Consider the following 17,074-nt stretch of genomic DNA (forward strand, 5'->3'; position numbering starts at 1 on the left):
GGGCTCTGGCTCTGCCTTGCGCCGCCACCGCCTCCGCCGCCGCGCACGCGCACTTCGCGCGCCTCTGTTCCCGGACGGCCCCCAGAGCGGGAACGCCAGGCTGCGAGCTGCTGGCACCTGTCTGCCTGCCAGACAGACCCTGGGCTCCGGCCTCGTGCCGGCACGCGCACGCGCACGCGCCTCGCGCGCCTGCCGTCGGCCCTGGGGGCGGGACCGCGCGGCAGCGAGCGGGCGGGGGGCTCGTGGCGCGCGCGCCCCGCACCCGAGGGCTGCGGAGAGATATTTTGGGTGGCAGGAGGCCCCTCGTCATTTCCGCCGGGCAGCTAGTCGTGCTGGGGGCTTCACTCCCGCGCGTGAGGCGAGCGGGCAAGTTGGCTGAGGGCGTGCGGCAGAGGCTGCTTCCCTCGGCGACGCGACCCTTCCAGCAGCTCAAGCCATGAACTGAAGCTCCCTAGGGACGGAGACCCGAGCGGAGCGGCGGAGGCAGCAGCAGCAGCAGCAGCCGCCTTAGCGGGAACTGAGCAGACCCGGCGCGGAGCCACGACTCCTGCACGTTTCCCTCCCCGTCGCCGTTCCTGCCAGCGGTTGGCTGAGAAACGTTACAGCCGCGAGACCCGACACACAAAAGCCGCTTTCTCCGCGCCGCCCGCCCAGGGAGGCTGCGGCCAGCAAGGGACCCCACCTGAGAGCAGCTCGGGCTGCTGAGTTCGTTTTGTGACTGAGCTCTGCGCTCTGCACGGAACCGACCCCGTACCCATGGCTCTGATAATGGAACCGGTGAGCAAATGGTCTCCGAGTCAAGTAGTGGACTGGATGAAAGGTAATGCCCGCTGCGGGGAGGGTGAGGCGGCACTGGGGCGCGGGGCACCAATGCGAGGTTAGGAGGGGGCGCCCGCCGCGCCAGAGCCCGCCACCGCGGCTTCCACTGGCGGATCGTCGTACGCGTCGGGGCGGGAGTCCTCCAGGACTGGCAGGGGCCTGGGGTCCCCGGTCTCCTTTTGTCTCCAGCTAGAGGGGCGCGGAGCGGCCAGAGAGCTAGAGGGCAGCGGGCGCCACCCGGTTGGAGGCAGGAAGTCGGGAGGCGGAATACCGGCGCATCTTGCGTACTCCCCGCTCCCCTTACTGCCCCTGGGCCAGGAGGATGTGGCGACCCTTATCTCCCAGCTCAGGGTGGACTCCCCCAGGACCTGCTTCCCTGGTCGCCCTTCCCTGGCCCCTTTGTTCCTGGGAAAGCTGACGCCCCCTCGGCGGCCGCCCTTGCCAGGTGCCTTCCCCAGCGCCAACTCTCCCAAGCAACTTTTAGCCCGCATAATGGGGTCAGGACGCGGCCGCCCCCATTTGGAGCCTGGCATCCCCTCACACCCAGATTTGGCTGAGGATGCCCAGGGGGGGGTACGTGCTACTTTGAGGGTGAGGACATCATGCTTCCCCTGGGACAGCATCCTTGCTGGTATCTGTGGGCTGCCTCCAGCGCATCACCTCGCATCCTTTGCCTTCTCTGCTTTCTCCCTTTCAAGCCAGTGGAGGTTTTGGACCTCACGGCTTTTTATTAAGGGCTCAACGCCAGATGTAAGGTGATGCGCATTCAGGTACCTTCACATTTCTTCCATCTTGAAGGTTCCCCCTTTTTGCCCCTGGCGATTTATAATAACCACAGTTATAGACACTCACCCTCCTAATCGCAAACGTGAGCTTTTTTTCTAATCCCTGGGCTTTCCTGTCTCACTACCTCCCTCTGTTGTCTGAGTTAAGGGGCTTGTAGAGGACTCCCCCACCCACCAACCCCTTGGATCCCCAGGCCTAACTCTTCCCTAAGATTTTGGGAATTGAAGAGGGGATGGATGGGATGGAATGGAGTAAAGGATCCGTGGCCACACTTGGGAAATGTTAGCGCTTTGCTCGAGGTCATACCTGAGCAAACTCTAGGTAGATCAGTCAGGGACCAAAGGCTTATTATCGCTGAAAATGCCCGTTCCTACGATGAAGGGGCCCCTTCTTGGGCTTACTTAGCAGTCAGACTTTCTAAGCTCCAGATAATTTAGAACAAAAGGTGAGGTGATTGGGAGGGATTGAGAGTGACAGGGAGAAACTGAATTTTTTTTTTTTTGCTCATTTTTTTCCCCAGCCTTTTTGGCCGCTTACTTATTCTTGTGGATTTTTCTTTATTTTGCTTTCTTTTTATTCCCTTACTCGCCCCTTTATTCCTCATTTACTTTGCTTTTCTTTTCTAATATGTGGAAACTGCTTTGTAACTGCTAAGCAGTACAAATGTGAGTGAATTGAATTAAACCTAATACATTATTTATCGACTGCCCTCCTGTGTGCAGTGCATTGTGCTAAGGTGCCATGGGGGATGTAAAGATGACTAAGACAAAGTCCTGCAGTGGCTCATCTTTGCTGCTGCTTTTTCTCTTTATATATTTGCTATTGAAATTCCAATATCTTAGATTCCCACCAATTCTCCTCACTCTCTACCTTCTCTGTTTCTCAGTGATGGAAGAAAGAGCCAGAATATATGCAGGAAGCAACAATGCTTAAAACCCCGTTCTTTGGATTTGTCTAAAAGGTTACTTTAGTTTGAGTCTGTTGCTGAAATATTAAAAGACAAGCTATCTTGGCTCCATGGGAGTCTGATTACCTTCATAGACTACCTTTCGCAAATTCCCATGATGCCTGTAGTGAGTGCTGCATACTCAATCTCCACCTCCCACCCTCCCAGTTATATTCTTGCAGTTTCCCCTCTCTCCATAGTTTAGGTCCACTGAAGCAAATAGAATATATGATGCACCTATTCTGACACACATTATTAGTTGTTCAGTACACTAGTCCTTTAAAAATCTTTCCAGCCTAAAACGTGGCTTCTTTGAAGTTAGGTTAACATTGTTAGCTGTGATTTGAATTTTTTTTTTATATGTAAGTCGAATACCTTGTTTTCATACCTGTTGGTGACGCATTTTAGAGCTATTTGAAAAGATCATTTGGGTAGCCAAGATAGTTTGTGTATCATGTACACATATGACTGGAAGAGAATGAATGATATAATTACCTGTATATTTCAAATCCCAAACTACTTACTGCTGAAATTTCCTTAATATTCATATATATTTGATTTGAGATATTATCAGAAAATGATATTTAAAAAAATAGTTGGATGAAACAAACATTTCCTCAACTTGTAACTTACACTGTTACCTTAATTTTTCTCTCTTTGCCCTTTTCCCCAAATAAAGTTTAACAAAGGACATTTTAAAAATATTTTCGTCCTGCAGTAATGCAGTAATATTTAAAAGTCAACTGCTAATTTAGGCTGTAGCTTTGAGATGGCTAAACCTCATTTAGTGTTGTATAATGTGTAGTGTTGTAAAGGCAGTACCAAAGAATGAACAAGACTCTTGAACAACTGCAGTGTGGGAGTTCTTCAGAGGATGCTCCAAATGAGACAGTTTCATCATCCTTAACATTAAAAGTATATAGTATATGCTTTCAGCTGGTCACAATCATAAATAGTTATAACTCTGTTTAGTAAGGTACATTCTTTATGTACTTTCTAGGGTATTTTTCTCTTGACTAAACAGAAAAAGAATCACTAAGTGTATAAGAATAGGAATGGCCATGTATTTATGATTCTGGACAATTTGTAGAAGTGGTATAGAAACTCAGTCCCAGAGAGGGAAATGAAGGGGGAAAAAAAGCTGACAAGATTATTAAGCTTTAGTGGCATATATTCAAGATTATTTATGAGGGACAATTTTTACATTGCAATTTTGATGCAATGTATAAATGGATTCATTTTGATTGATTAATTTTTATTAAAATATTTGAGGGAGATGGAAATATAAAATTCATATATTGTTCGTAGTGAAGATATAAGGAAATCCTTGTATTCATTTGCTCACCAACTTTATTATTTGTAAAATCAAATTCTCAACTAAATTTTCTACTGACAATAAAAATTGGATATGACACAGTGTCAATGTTATTTCCAGTAAATACATGAACTCCTTATGAGTCAGTGAAATAGGTAGCTATATCCCAAATTATCCTGATAGTACTTCTGGCTACTTGGAGATATCTTATAGACCTTCAAATTAATTTTTAATATTAATTTTATAAAAATATTTTTGGAGAAAATCAAATACTCATAATTTAGCATTTGAAACTGACCTTCTTCAATTGGAAATTGCATCCAATCCCTTTGTAGTTTTTATATTTTAAAACAAAAACTCTTTTCAAGGTAAATAAAGGCAAATGAGTTATTGGAAAAAGCCATAGGCAGAAAAGTAGGCCAATAATTGTTCTAATTTTTCCTCCATCTGTTATTCTAAAATAAGTTATTTCTCAGCTCCTACCTGTTCACTTGCAGGGCCTGGAAATATTTCATAATCTGCAGTTGTTTGAGTCCCCAGACCATCTCTACTTTTTTGCACACTGAAATATAACAAAAACCCCTGAATGCTTTAGAGCCCCTGTTAGTAACTTTATTATTAATTTTCCTAGTCCATGTCACACCCAGTCATTCCAATTTTTTTCTTACGTCTTTTCCAATTCTGAGACTCATTCAAAATATCCACATGACTAAGTTATTTTTCTAGGACTCAGCTCCCTACATTACATTCTTCCAGTAATCTTTAATCTCTCTGAGTCAAATAAAATGATTATGACTTTTCAGAGTTAACCAATAGGCCCCATTTTGCTGGTCTTCTCTTACCATCTTTGTGATTTAGCTCCAGCCACTTTTGTATTATTATGTTTCTTAAAATAATATAAATTTTTAAGATAGCCTTTTCTCAACCCGTTCCACAATCAACTGCTCTACTCTTTCCTGTTTACTATAAATCATTTCTTCAAGAGGCATTCTCTGACTTCTAATTTCTGTCCTGATGACTCAGCCATCTTGAGAATAGAAAATAAAATACATTCTTTTTGGTATAAAAAGCAAAACCAATGTTTTGTATACAATCCTATAATAGAGGAAAATGTAGTGATTATATAAAGTCTAGTCAGTATAAAAGTTAAATGCTGTAAAGGAGAATGTATTGGATAAGGCAAAGATGTTTTGACAGGTACAATACTCTTTAGTAATTATTTTTCCCTTCATAGGACCCAGAGCTGAGGTTGAAATTTGTCTTTATTACATAAAGGAAAATATCAAAATTTTGAGTTAAACTGTCTTGAGAGAGAGATTGGAAATAATTTTCTGGCAGGAACTACAAATAAGCTTAAGTGATCAAATTGTTTGTATCACTTCCTTTTGAAAAATTAGGGTATTTTTTTCAATTGAAAGGTGACTAAATTGGCACCAGCAATTGTCTACTTTGGATTTTGACTTTTTTGGGGGAACAGGAATTCTTGTCATTTTATGTAAAGAAGAAATATATCTTTTCCATATGTAGAATTTTGTTCAGAAGAAATGTTATTTTTCTTATAGTGTTATTAACATTTGCTCCTTAATGTAACACTCATGGTTTATTGCAGATTAGGAACAAGGAGTATATTTATGTAGATATATTTGCTCCATAGATATTATTTTCTCAGTGCTTTTGCATGGAAGGTGCTTTAATGGGTTGTTTTAAATTAATTATTCTCTGCTTTGGGGAAATTAGCCTCTGTAAGGGATGGTAGTGACATTGACAAACTTAGGCAAAGACAGAGAGAGGTGCCAACTAGCACACATAGTAATTTTTTTAAAGGCTGTATATGAGTACCATTGGAAAGAGAAGATGATAATTTTATTGAATCAGGAAGGGATCTGTGAGGAGGGTGGGGTTCTAGCAACTATTTAAGCTACTTATTTAATTAAGGCATAATCTAAGAGGGATGTGTACTAAATGTAGCAGCACAGCAAGAAACTCTAGAGTTGAAATGGGGTTATTAACTAAAGGGGGGTTGTATATAGGTTTGTCTGGATGAAGGAGAGAGGTGGGCAGTAGAGGGAAAATGAGGGAGGAGCATGAGTAGGTGGCACAAAAGTACAAGAACAAATCTGCATTTCACAAAGACAATAAAACTCTCATCATGTCCTGAGTTTAAATAAATGCCACATTATAAAACTTTAGCTGCCAAAAATAAGCCCACAAAGAATGTGTATTGAATTGGTACAGCTGTTTCAAATCTGTTTCTCAGGAATGATTTGAAAACAGTGTTAAATTATTTTGAAGACTAATTAAATCATTAACATTATGTTGTTAGATATTTCGAATTTTACTGAACCAAGTTCTTATATGAAGAATGGAAATAGACTTTTAAGTATTAATACTGTTCTTAAAGCAATATTAAATTATCATTTTTATTTATAACAGAGCAACCCTAGATTAGGGCTCAATTTGTTCTTTTTTTTTTTTGAGATAGAGTCTTGCTCTATCACCCAGGCTGGAGTGCAGTGGCACAATCTCAGCTCACTGCAACCTCCGCCTCCTGGGTTCAAGTGATTCGCATGCCTCAACCTCTCGAGTAGCTGGGATTACAGGCACCCACCACCACCCCTGGCTAATTTTTGTATTTTTTAGTAGAGATGGGATTTCACCATGTTGGCCAAGCTGGTCTTGAACTCCTGACCTCAAGTGATCCACCTGCCTCAGCCTCCTAAAGTGTTGGGATTACAGGCGTGAGCCACCGCACCCAGCCTCAAATTGTTCTTAATGACTTTTAGCTTTCTATGTGTCTTCCCTGCAGTACTTCACACATAAGGGTTATTGTGAAAAATAAAGTTATTAGCTTCTAAAAAGAGTACTAAAAGAATGGATCATCTGTACTAATTTTTAAAAAGGGTGGGGGAAGGGAGTATAAAGTAATTTGAAAAAAATGGAGTCTATAAGTTTTAATTGTTTATGGCTTTTTATTGTTTAGTGTCTGATTAAAAACAGCAAGTATAGTCTTCAATGTGGAATCATTGTGTTGAATTACATTCAGTGAGTGAATTCACAGTTTTCACATACAGCATAGGCCTGTGTTCCTCAAAATGGTATATTTTTGTGGTTGTAGAAGCCAAATGATCAAAAGAAGCCAAAGAGTTGTTTTTTTGTTTTGTTTTGTTTTGCTAAGCTTTTTAAAACATTATATTAAAACAAACATGGATATTATATTCATGATGTAGAAAGCAAAATTGGCATTATTTCAAAGATGAGACCAGAGACTTAACAGGAATTTTAGGCTTGCAGCAGGCTGTTTAAAGCTGTATTCTCCAGACCTCCCAGGGTTGAGTACACTCTTTTGAGCAATTACAGATGCATCAGTGGAAAAGTTGGAGAAGTGGTGGTTGAGTTTAAAAAAGGTAAAATTAATGTACTCAGTTTCCCTTTTTTTCCTATTACTACAAGGCACAAAATATGACCATTTTCATTTGAGGTCATGATAATTGTAGCATCTTAATTTTGTTTATTTGTTTGATCCATACACCTGCAGTCAGGATGAATTCCTTGAAAATGAATCTCATCCGATCTCATTCTCTCACTTTTTACCCTCAACAGTTTAAAACAATTTAATGACTTCTCATTGTTTTTAGGGTAAAGTCAAAGTCCTTAACATGGCCTATAAGACCCTTGAAGTTTGGTCATTTACTATGAGGTAAGCGTCATGCCCAGCACCAAGTATACAGGCTGCCTCACCGTCCTTCCTGTTTGCCTACCACTGGGCATTTGCACTTAATATGTTCCCTCATCCCTCTTCACCTAGTTGAGTCTTACTCACCCTTCACGTCTTAGGCTTTTTCTCATCCACCTTAGGAAAGCCTTTCCAGATTTGTTAAATCACATCAAATCTTCAGTTATATGCTGTCCTAGTACCATGTATATCTCCTGTGTCCCATTCACCAGTTTTATTTTTATATTAATTTGGATGGTTATTTGATCTCCAACTCCCCCACTAGATGAGTGCAGGGACCCCATCTATTTCTTGTACCAATGTGTAAAAAAGTATCTGGTATAAAATAGGCACTTAGAAAATATTTGTTGAGGGAAGGAATAAGTTAATTTATTCACAGATCACTGGTCTGTCAGCAAATCTGCTTTCCTAAATGACAATGCACGTAAAGTCCCTTATAATGCTCTAATGGATACTTCAGTGCCAACTTGTATATTGTGTGCCAGAATACAGTAGAAGTAGGGTTGCTTTATCCATTTCTCATAGTTGTAGTGCTCTAGCCAATTCAAAGATACGAATCATGGTTTAAACTTATTTTGTTATAAAATAATAATTTCAGTAAATTAATAACACGTTTGTATTTATGCCATATTATAAATAGTATAAATATTACTAATGTCACTTAATAAGACAACATGATAAGCAAAGACTTATTAAAACATTAAAACACCCTCTTTCTCCTAAGCATTTATTTCCCTTCATTCAAATTTTCTAATTGTTTCTTCATTTGGGTATTTTTTAAAGAACTCTATATATTTTAGAATGCATGATAGAGTGAAATTGATCAGATGTCTTAGTTTTGACCTCATAAAAATAAAAACAAAAAGCTCATATAAAAAATTAAAATGCATTATTCTGTTGTGAGGATATCTTTTATTTGTTAATTGGGACAATAAAATGGAAAAACAACCCTTGGGCTTGATGAAACCATTATCTTATTTATTATATTTAGTGTTCAGTTTCCGTTTTTATTAATAGGAATACAATTAAGGTATTTAAAGCTGCATCTTAAATCAGCATTTTCTTGGGTAATTTTTCACCCTTCCCTCTGATTTTGAAAAAAAGAAAACTTTAAAAACTAGATGTAAGTTTATCATTACTAATTTTTGAAGGGCACTTGTTAAGAACATACGTACAGAATTATTGCAAAGCATAGTTTGCTACATACAGGTGCCTCAAGTGGATTTTCTATGAATTACATGCTGCTAGATAATCACTAGTAGGCAAATTACCAAAAATTTTCTAATAAAGCCTGCCTCCTCCCAATTTAGAATCATTAAAATAAAATCAGAATAAGTGAAATTGTAAAGATCTTAATAGGCATGCCAGTTTGTTAACTCTTTATAAAACCCCATCAGGCTTAAATGTTCTAGCTAGTACTGCAAAACAATGGATTGCAATTGTGCCCTGATTTGTCTTACAAACAACTATTCTACAAGATGGAATTTTTAAATTTTAAAGATGTATTTAATTTATTGTTTGATTTTAATTTAAATTACAATCATTAATTCTAATGGAAGTTTTCATTATCTTACTCTTGCAATTTCAGGAAAAAAGAGTTTGTTGCTATTTGCATAAATGCATTGAATTTTAAATTTTACTAAAGTGCAGTAATAACTGTTTTAGCTTTCTTTGTTCATCTATTGACTATTTTACCACAACATAAAATTGTTTGAAAAACCAAGATTTATTTAATAAACCAAAACTTGCACTGACACCAATATATGATAGTTTTTCATGATAAAAATATTGTTACATAACTAATATCAAGTATAGCATACATGACCGTTATATGTTTACTTGACATTAATGTTCTTAGAAATTAGGTAGGTTGGATAGTCTTTAGTTACAGTGGTAGACAAGAAGAAACCTCATTAAATTAGTTGCCTTTTTAAATGTTGCTCAATATCTTTTTTTTTTTTTTTTTGGTGTTTGTTTGAACTTTTTATTTTGTTCCAGATACGTCTGCTATTTTTAAAACAGGCTTGCAACATGTTTTCTTAAGTAATAGCTAGAACAAATCAATGGAAGCCTGGCTTAGATCCTAGATTTTCCTTTTTTCAACTTACTTACCAAAGATTATAAAAGAATCTATTTTCTAGTAAGTTGTTAGTTATACTTAGCAATATAATTTATTAGTAAAAACCTTTAAAATGCTGGCATTAAATAATACAGCTGAATGATTAATGTTAACACTGGCTGAATTTTTGTTTTAATTTTGGTGTGTTTTTATGTGTATATAGGAATTTATTTTGTATATTTTTTCAGAAAATTTATATTTTAATTTTGTGAAAATCATTTATATTTTGATTTTCAAAACAGGCCATTGGGACATTAAATACATATAACAGAGAAAGTGTAGAGATTTTGCTCATGATGCTCAAAACAGACATATAGTAGTCCAGTGGCTAGTTTTCCTCCTGGCCTGCTGGAACCTACATAGAAACCAAGTTTGATGTGGTATAGAGCTAGCATAATATGGCAGGGCTAGGTGCTCTTTCCCCATTTCCCATTATATTGGTGTCAGGATGAGCTTTGTGGCAGTCTCTGTTGGCACCAATGTTACATTAAATCAAAGGAACAGGGCCTCCTTATCCAGAAGCCTGCTCTGTTGCCTTCTAGCTGTCAGACCAGAGACTTTCAGTTTGATGTTGATTTGACACACACACAGTAGTTAGTTCTGTGAAATATTTGGGTTAGATGATTTTTCTTTCCAGTGGCCCTAGACATAATGCTTTGAGTTTATTTATGGTAAAAACCTGTTAATTGAGATTCTGTTTATTTGGGATTTGTGATAATTTCACTGTGCTCCTATTGAAGATTACTCTTAATATGTGAAGGAAGGGTTTGCTGATCAATCTAATAATGCAAACAAGATTGGAAAGAAATTGTTTGACCTGGGAGAATACAATGTCTTTGTACTATACTTTGCCAGGAGCCACTTACATACTGAAAATATGCTAGTTAGAAAGGAGTTGTATTTTTACTTAGAATTTCTGTATACTTAGAATTATCAGTTTTTATTTTTTGGAGTATTTTGCAAACATTATTTAATATGGCTTTGTTCTTCTCATTCACCCAAATTGGAAAGGTCATGTACTTCACATTATATTATTACTAATAATCTTTAAAAGTGAGATAAGGGAGAGTTATTAACACCTTTTTATAGGCAAAGTACAGAGAAGTTAAGCAGCTCAACAGAGATTGTACAGCTGTTCAGTGAAATTAGGTTTGACGTCAACTTTTCCCCTACTGGATTGGATTTACAATTTAGTGGGTAAAGGACACAGTTCAGATATGTACACAATGGTTTTCAGAATTGACCTTTTAAAATATTTTTCTGTATTTTCTATCCTTTTAAAATTGGCATAATATATAATATAGTACAGGTAAGAGCACTTTGGAATCAAGATACCTGGGTTTGTATCCTGACTTTAGCACTTCTTAGCTTGTGTGATCTTAGGAAGATTTTAAGTAATTTTCCCAAGTTTTCTCCTTTTTATAAAATGGGGATGCTGGTATTATCTACAATTACCAATCTAAAAGGTGTTTCTACATTTTGCCACATTTTTCTGTTGTGGTATACTTAAAACAATGCCTTGTATATAGTAAGCACATATAAATGTCAACTTTTTTAAAGGAAGAGATTATATTCTGTTGGCAACATTCAGAGGCAGAACTAATAATAGATTATATTTATTAAGTGCTTACTACATACTGTGTCCTGTGCTAGGTGCTTTCCCTACATTACATTTAATGCCTGTCTTAGCCCTGAAAGGTTGGACTTAATCCCTATTTTACAGATGAAGGAACTTTGGCTTAGAGAGATTTTTACTTAGAAATGTTGAATGACTTGTCCTATATATCTGTATATTTATTAAGCAGGTGTTTGTTTTAAGTATTGATTTCTGATTGGTTCCAAAATACCCAGTATTTCCACCTTGCTTTTCTAACAGAGGTAGATGTGACGTGAGAGGAATCCTAGAAATACTTTTCAAAGATGTGTCTGTCCTCTCCATCAGACCTACCTTCTCTAGTATCTGGTAAGGTGGGCTATAGTTTTTGTGTCCTTTGGGCTTCCAGTGAGATGTGTGTGTGTGCGTGTGTATGCATGATGAGTTGTTTCTACTTCTCAGGATAGGGCTTTCATTAGTGACAAAGATGCCACATATTACTGTAGTCTTGGTGACAGCTTTTCTATTTTGAAGTGACCCCTAGAGTTTGATGTTCCCCTCTGCTGAGTCTGGATGTAGGCAAAAAAAAAAAAAAAAAAAAAAAAAAAAAAGCCTACTCTGAGCACTACCGCCAAGAACCCAGTGCTGAGATGTTTTGTTCTCAAAGGATTGTTAATATGTGGTGCCTGATAATAGACATTCATAAGTATATCACATTTTACCAAAAATAATGATGTTTTGTTCAGATTTACTCAACAGTGGTTAGCCTTGCTACCTGCATTTCGTTAGTGTTTCTTTGAACAGCAGACATTTTTTGGTGCATTCCTATGGATCTGAAACCCTTATATACCTACAAAATGTTAATTCATCTCCTCAAATTGTTTTGTTTGGAAACATTTATCGTAGACCAAATTGTGATATGATAGGAAAGCTTAGTGAATCACAAAAGCAATTTAAATGCTAGAGGAAATTTAATCATAATTAGTTAAAAAACTATTGTGAAATAAATGCAAAATATGGAGTGGTCAAGTTGAATTAGAGATATTTGACCAATGGAGTGCTTGTAAAATGGTAACGAAAGGCACAATTCCATCTACATTGTATTTGAAAGTGATACACATAATTTTGTATATGTTTTAAAAATATATATTCTAGTATATATGTGGAAACTTAAAGTAGGATTTGTTCAGAGTTATGCAAACATGGTATTTTCTGTTTCTCCTTGCTTTCTTTTAATAGAAAGAGTTAAGGTGAGTTTGCTTCAGACTGGAAGTGTTAAAATAAATGAAAATAAATTGTTCTTTACTTGTGGAGAGAATGGTTTGAAGTTTCTCACTTTTTATAAAAGCTATTACAATGCCCAGGACAATAGAACCTTAAAACAAATTGTGAACTGTGGTAAATTATCAACTACTTTGAAGTTACCTTAGTCTTGTCTCTCTGACTCTATAAAGCACCTTTTTCTCCTAAACTGCTCATTATCCTTTAAAATTCATATGAATTAAAATTAATTTTGTTTGGGGATGTTTTTGAGAATTTCATCACTTTCTTTGAAATAATTGTTGACATCTTGTTTTAAAAAACAATCTGGTTTAAATATGGTAATATTGTGAATCTCCATCTACATTAATTTTAAGATGTGTCTGATTTAATGTTTAAAGGCAGTGGTTTCTTATGTTTTAGATTTTCAAATGAAGCTGCTGATTCTTAAACATATACATACTGGAAACTAATGCATGCACATAGAAAATAAATACAGCAGTGGGCTGGGTGTGGTGTCTCATGCCTGTAATTCTAGCACTTCGGGAGGTTGAGGTGGGCAAATCACTTGAGCTCAGGAGGTCGAGATCAGCCTGGGCAACATGACGAAACTCTGTCTCTACAGAAAACACAAAAATTAGCCAGGCATGGTGGGGCATGCCTGTAGTCCCAGCTACTCAGGTGGCGGAGGTGGGAGGATCACCAGAACCAGGAAGGTTGAGGCTGCAGTGGGCTGTGATCGTGCCACTGTACTCCAGCCTGGGTGATAGAGTGAGACCTTGTCTCAAAAAAAAAAAAAAAAAAAAAAAAAAAAAAAAAAAAAAGAAAAGAAATACGAAATACAGCAGAATAATAGCTGAGGAACTATAACACTATTATCACACCACTGTCCATTCATTCCTTAATATCAATATCTATTTGTACAAATTTCTAGTTTCATAAATGTCAAACACTTTTTTTTCTTCAATCAGAATCCAGATCAGGTGCACACATTGTAGTCTAGCTTATTCTTTTTTCCTATGTCAATCTTTTTGGATGTTTTACATAACAGATGTTATGTAATATCTCCTGAAATAAAATTCACAGATAATATAACCTACCTACTCGCATAATTTTTAAAAACTCACTAAAATGCCCTTATTATAATAAAAAGAAAAATACATAATAAAATAATATGGGTTTCTGTATGTACATACTCAGTATGACTATACAAGAAGAAAATAATTGATATTTTTCCTACTTTTTTTTTTTTGAGATGGAGTCTCGCTCTGTCGCCCAGGCTAGAGTTCAGTGGTCGATCTCGGCTCACTGCAAGCTCCGCCTCCCGGGTTCACACCATTCTTCTGCCTCAGCCTCCTGAGTAGCCGGGACTACAGGCACCCGCCACCACAACCGGCTAATTTTTTATATCTTTAGTGAACACGGGGTTTCACTGTGTTAGCCAGGATGGTCTCAATCTCCTGACCTCGTGATCCGCCTGCCTCAGCCTCCCAAAGTGCTGGGATTACAGGTGTGAGCCACCGCGCCGGGCCTATTTTTCCCTACTTTTAATGAACGTATCTGGATTTAAAAGAAGCATTAAGATCAGAAGTTGTTCCATAGAGTGTATACAAGAAAGTGGAAGAACAGATGAACTAATAGACAGTGAAGTAAAAACAAATGTTAGGAGAAGTGTTAATGGACCAGACTCGTTTGATACGCCATTTTAGTAATTCCTATTGAACATTTGAAAGTCATGAGTGAAGGAAACAGCTTTTTGGAGAATGTTATATTCTAGGGCTGGGATAGGGAATATGTGAGAAGAGCCTGGAGCATCCTGTAGTACCATAAAGTAAGGAAGTGTTCAAAAAACACAATGATGAGGGCATGTAAAAGACTCAAAAGCCAATCTGAAAGAGCTTCCAATAGCTAAAGCTGGACCAATTTGAACAATAAAGTATTATAGTATTGGATTATAACCCAACATCTAAAATACATATATATTCATGGATCCATCCTGGTATAAATAAATGTCTGGATAAGTAAAGAAATGGAGGAGAAGAGACAAATCTTCCATGTAGAGAATTACAAATCATTTATATACATACTCCCTAACTCCCACCACAAAAGAGGTGGCACTTAAATCCCCACTCCTTGATTGTAGGTTGCACTTAGTGACTTGTTTCCAGAGAGTAGAGTATGAAAAAGGGGAAACATACAACTTTATAGTGGAGAAACCTGGCAGTTGCTACCTTGGCCAAGTGATCAAGGTTAACATCATCAGTGATAAGTCATGTTGATAGCATGTACCCATGATACGATGTGATATGATGTGATGTGATATGATTGATATGATATGATGAGAATGGTTCTTTATCTCTGTGGTCTTTCCTTACTCCCCACAAACCCATAACCCCATTCTAACCATGAGAAAAACATAAGAAAAGCCCACATTTAAGGACATTTTTCAGAATACCGAACCAATACTCCACAAAACTGTCAAGGTCACCAATAACAAGGAAAATGTGAGAAACTCAAAAACCAGAAAAGGCTAAGGAGACATGGTATTAGTTATATTATGGCATTCTAAATAGGATCTTGGAATGGAAAAGTACATTAGGAAAAAACTAATGAAATGCAAATAAAGTGTGGAGTTTAGTTTATTAGCAATATAACAAGGTTGGTTCCTTAGTGTAGTGAATGTACCATAGTAATGTGAGATGTTAATAATAGGAGAATATGGGTGAAGAGTATACAGGAACTCTTTATACTATTTTTTGCAACTTTTCTGTAGATGTAAAACTATTCTGAAATTTTTAAAAAGTTGTTCAAATAAAAAAGTTACAGTATTTTTCAAATTTGGTAATACCAAAAGATAAGCTATGTCTCATATATGAATAGTTTTATTTTGCCTCTCTGGAAGTATTAATAATAAAGTCTTTCAAATAAAAAAGGGCACTTGGGATATAGAGTAGTTCTTCACTATGTGGGATTGTTCCATCCATGGATCTAGCAATCATTCAGTAACCTAATCATTGTGATAACCCAGTACTACTCATAATTCTCAAAATGCTCCCAGGAAACAATATTGGCCCTGGCCTGGCATCAGGATCCCTGGCCTTACCACTTTTCTTTTTTGTAAACCTTATACTTTTCCACGTGTGAACATTTTTTAAATTTTATGAATACATATTGTTGTGATTTGAAAAATAATTTTACTGAATGAATGTTATACTTTGTTTTCATTCTACTAAATTTATTCTTTTATTTGATTAGCATTTTTTACCTTTTGCTAATCAGGAAATATGTTTAAGAAAAGGAGACTAAATGTACATGGATAGGATGGAGACCACCAAAAGTTAGCTCCATCTTCTCATTTCACCTTAATGCTAAACAATTGGCAATTAAACTCTCAGACAGAAGAGTGTGCTATTCTAAACATTGTTAACAAAGCTTGACTCCCAGTGTTCCTTCTAATTGTAGTTTCTGTTTCCTGTAGGCAATTTGTGTGGGAATGTTAAGCAAGGCATGATAATTTTTAAGTAAATAAATCTTGTGGTTTATAATTGATAATCAGCTGTATATATAAATGTGTGTATAAATATGCACACACATTTACTTAGGGCAGATATTTACTTACCTAGGGCAGTATATTAGTCTGTTCTTGCATTACTGGCATAAAGACCTACCTGAGACTGGGTAATTTATAATGAAAAGAGGTTTAATTGGCTCACGGTTTCACAGGCTGTACAGGAAACACGGCTGGGGAAGCCTCAGAAAACTTTCAATCATGGCGGAAGGTGAAGGGGAAGCAGGCACGTCTTACATGGCTAGAGAAGGAGGAAGAGAGCAAAGGGAAAGGTGCCACACACTTTGAAACAACCAGGTCTCGTGAGCACTCACTCACTATCATGAGAACAGCAAGGGGGAAATCCACCCCATGAACCAATCACCTCCCACCAGGGCCTTCCTCCAACATTGGGGATTACAATTCGACCTGAGTTTTGGGTGGGGCCACAAATCCAAACCATATCATTCTGCCCTGGCCTCTCCCAAATCTCATGTCCTTCTCACATTGCAAAATAGAATCATCCCATCTCAACAGTCTGCCAAGTCTTAACTTATTTCAGCATTAACTTAAAAGTCTACAGTCCAAAGTCTCATCTGAGACAAGGCAAGTTTCTTCCATCTATGACACTGCAAAATCAAAACCAAGTTAGGTACCTCCAAGATACAATGGGGTTACAGGCATTGGGTAAATACACCCATTCCAAAAGGGAGAAATCAGCCAAAAGAAAGGGGCTACAGGACCACGCAAGTCTGAAACCCAGCAGGGCAGTCATTAAATCTTAAAGCTCCATAATTACCTCCCTTGACTCCATGTCTCACATCCAGGCCACACTGATGCAAGGGGTGGGTTCCCAAGGCCATGGGCAGCTCTGGCCCTGTGTCTGTGAAGGGTACAACTCCCTTGGTGGCTATCCCAGGCTGGCACTGAGTGCCTACGTCTTTTCCAGGTGCAT

General features: G+C 37.9%; 1 protein-coding gene across 5 annotated transcripts in view; it reads left to right on the forward strand.

Annotated features, from left to right (window-relative positions):
- The first annotated feature begins 227 nt into the window (after positions 1 to 227).
- CNKSR2 (connector enhancer of kinase suppressor of Ras 2) overlaps positions 228 to 17,074 on the forward strand; it is a 277,648-nt gene continuing 260,801 nt past the window's right edge. For all 5 annotated transcript variants that reach the window (XM_030807378.1, XM_030807379.1, XM_030807380.1 and 2 more), the window contains exon 1: positions 228 to 820. In XM_030807378.1, coding sequence (XP_030663238.1) covers positions 757 to 820 — 64 coding nt within the window. In that variant the 5' untranslated portion in view covers positions 228 to 756. The remainder of the gene's footprint in view (positions 821 to 17,074) is intronic.

This window comes from Nomascus leucogenys, chromosome X (assembly GCF_006542625.1).
Source record: "Nomascus leucogenys isolate Asia chromosome X, Asia_NLE_v1, whole genome shotgun sequence".
Classification (NCBI taxonomy): Eukaryota; Metazoa; Chordata; class Mammalia; order Primates; family Hylobatidae; genus Nomascus; species Nomascus leucogenys.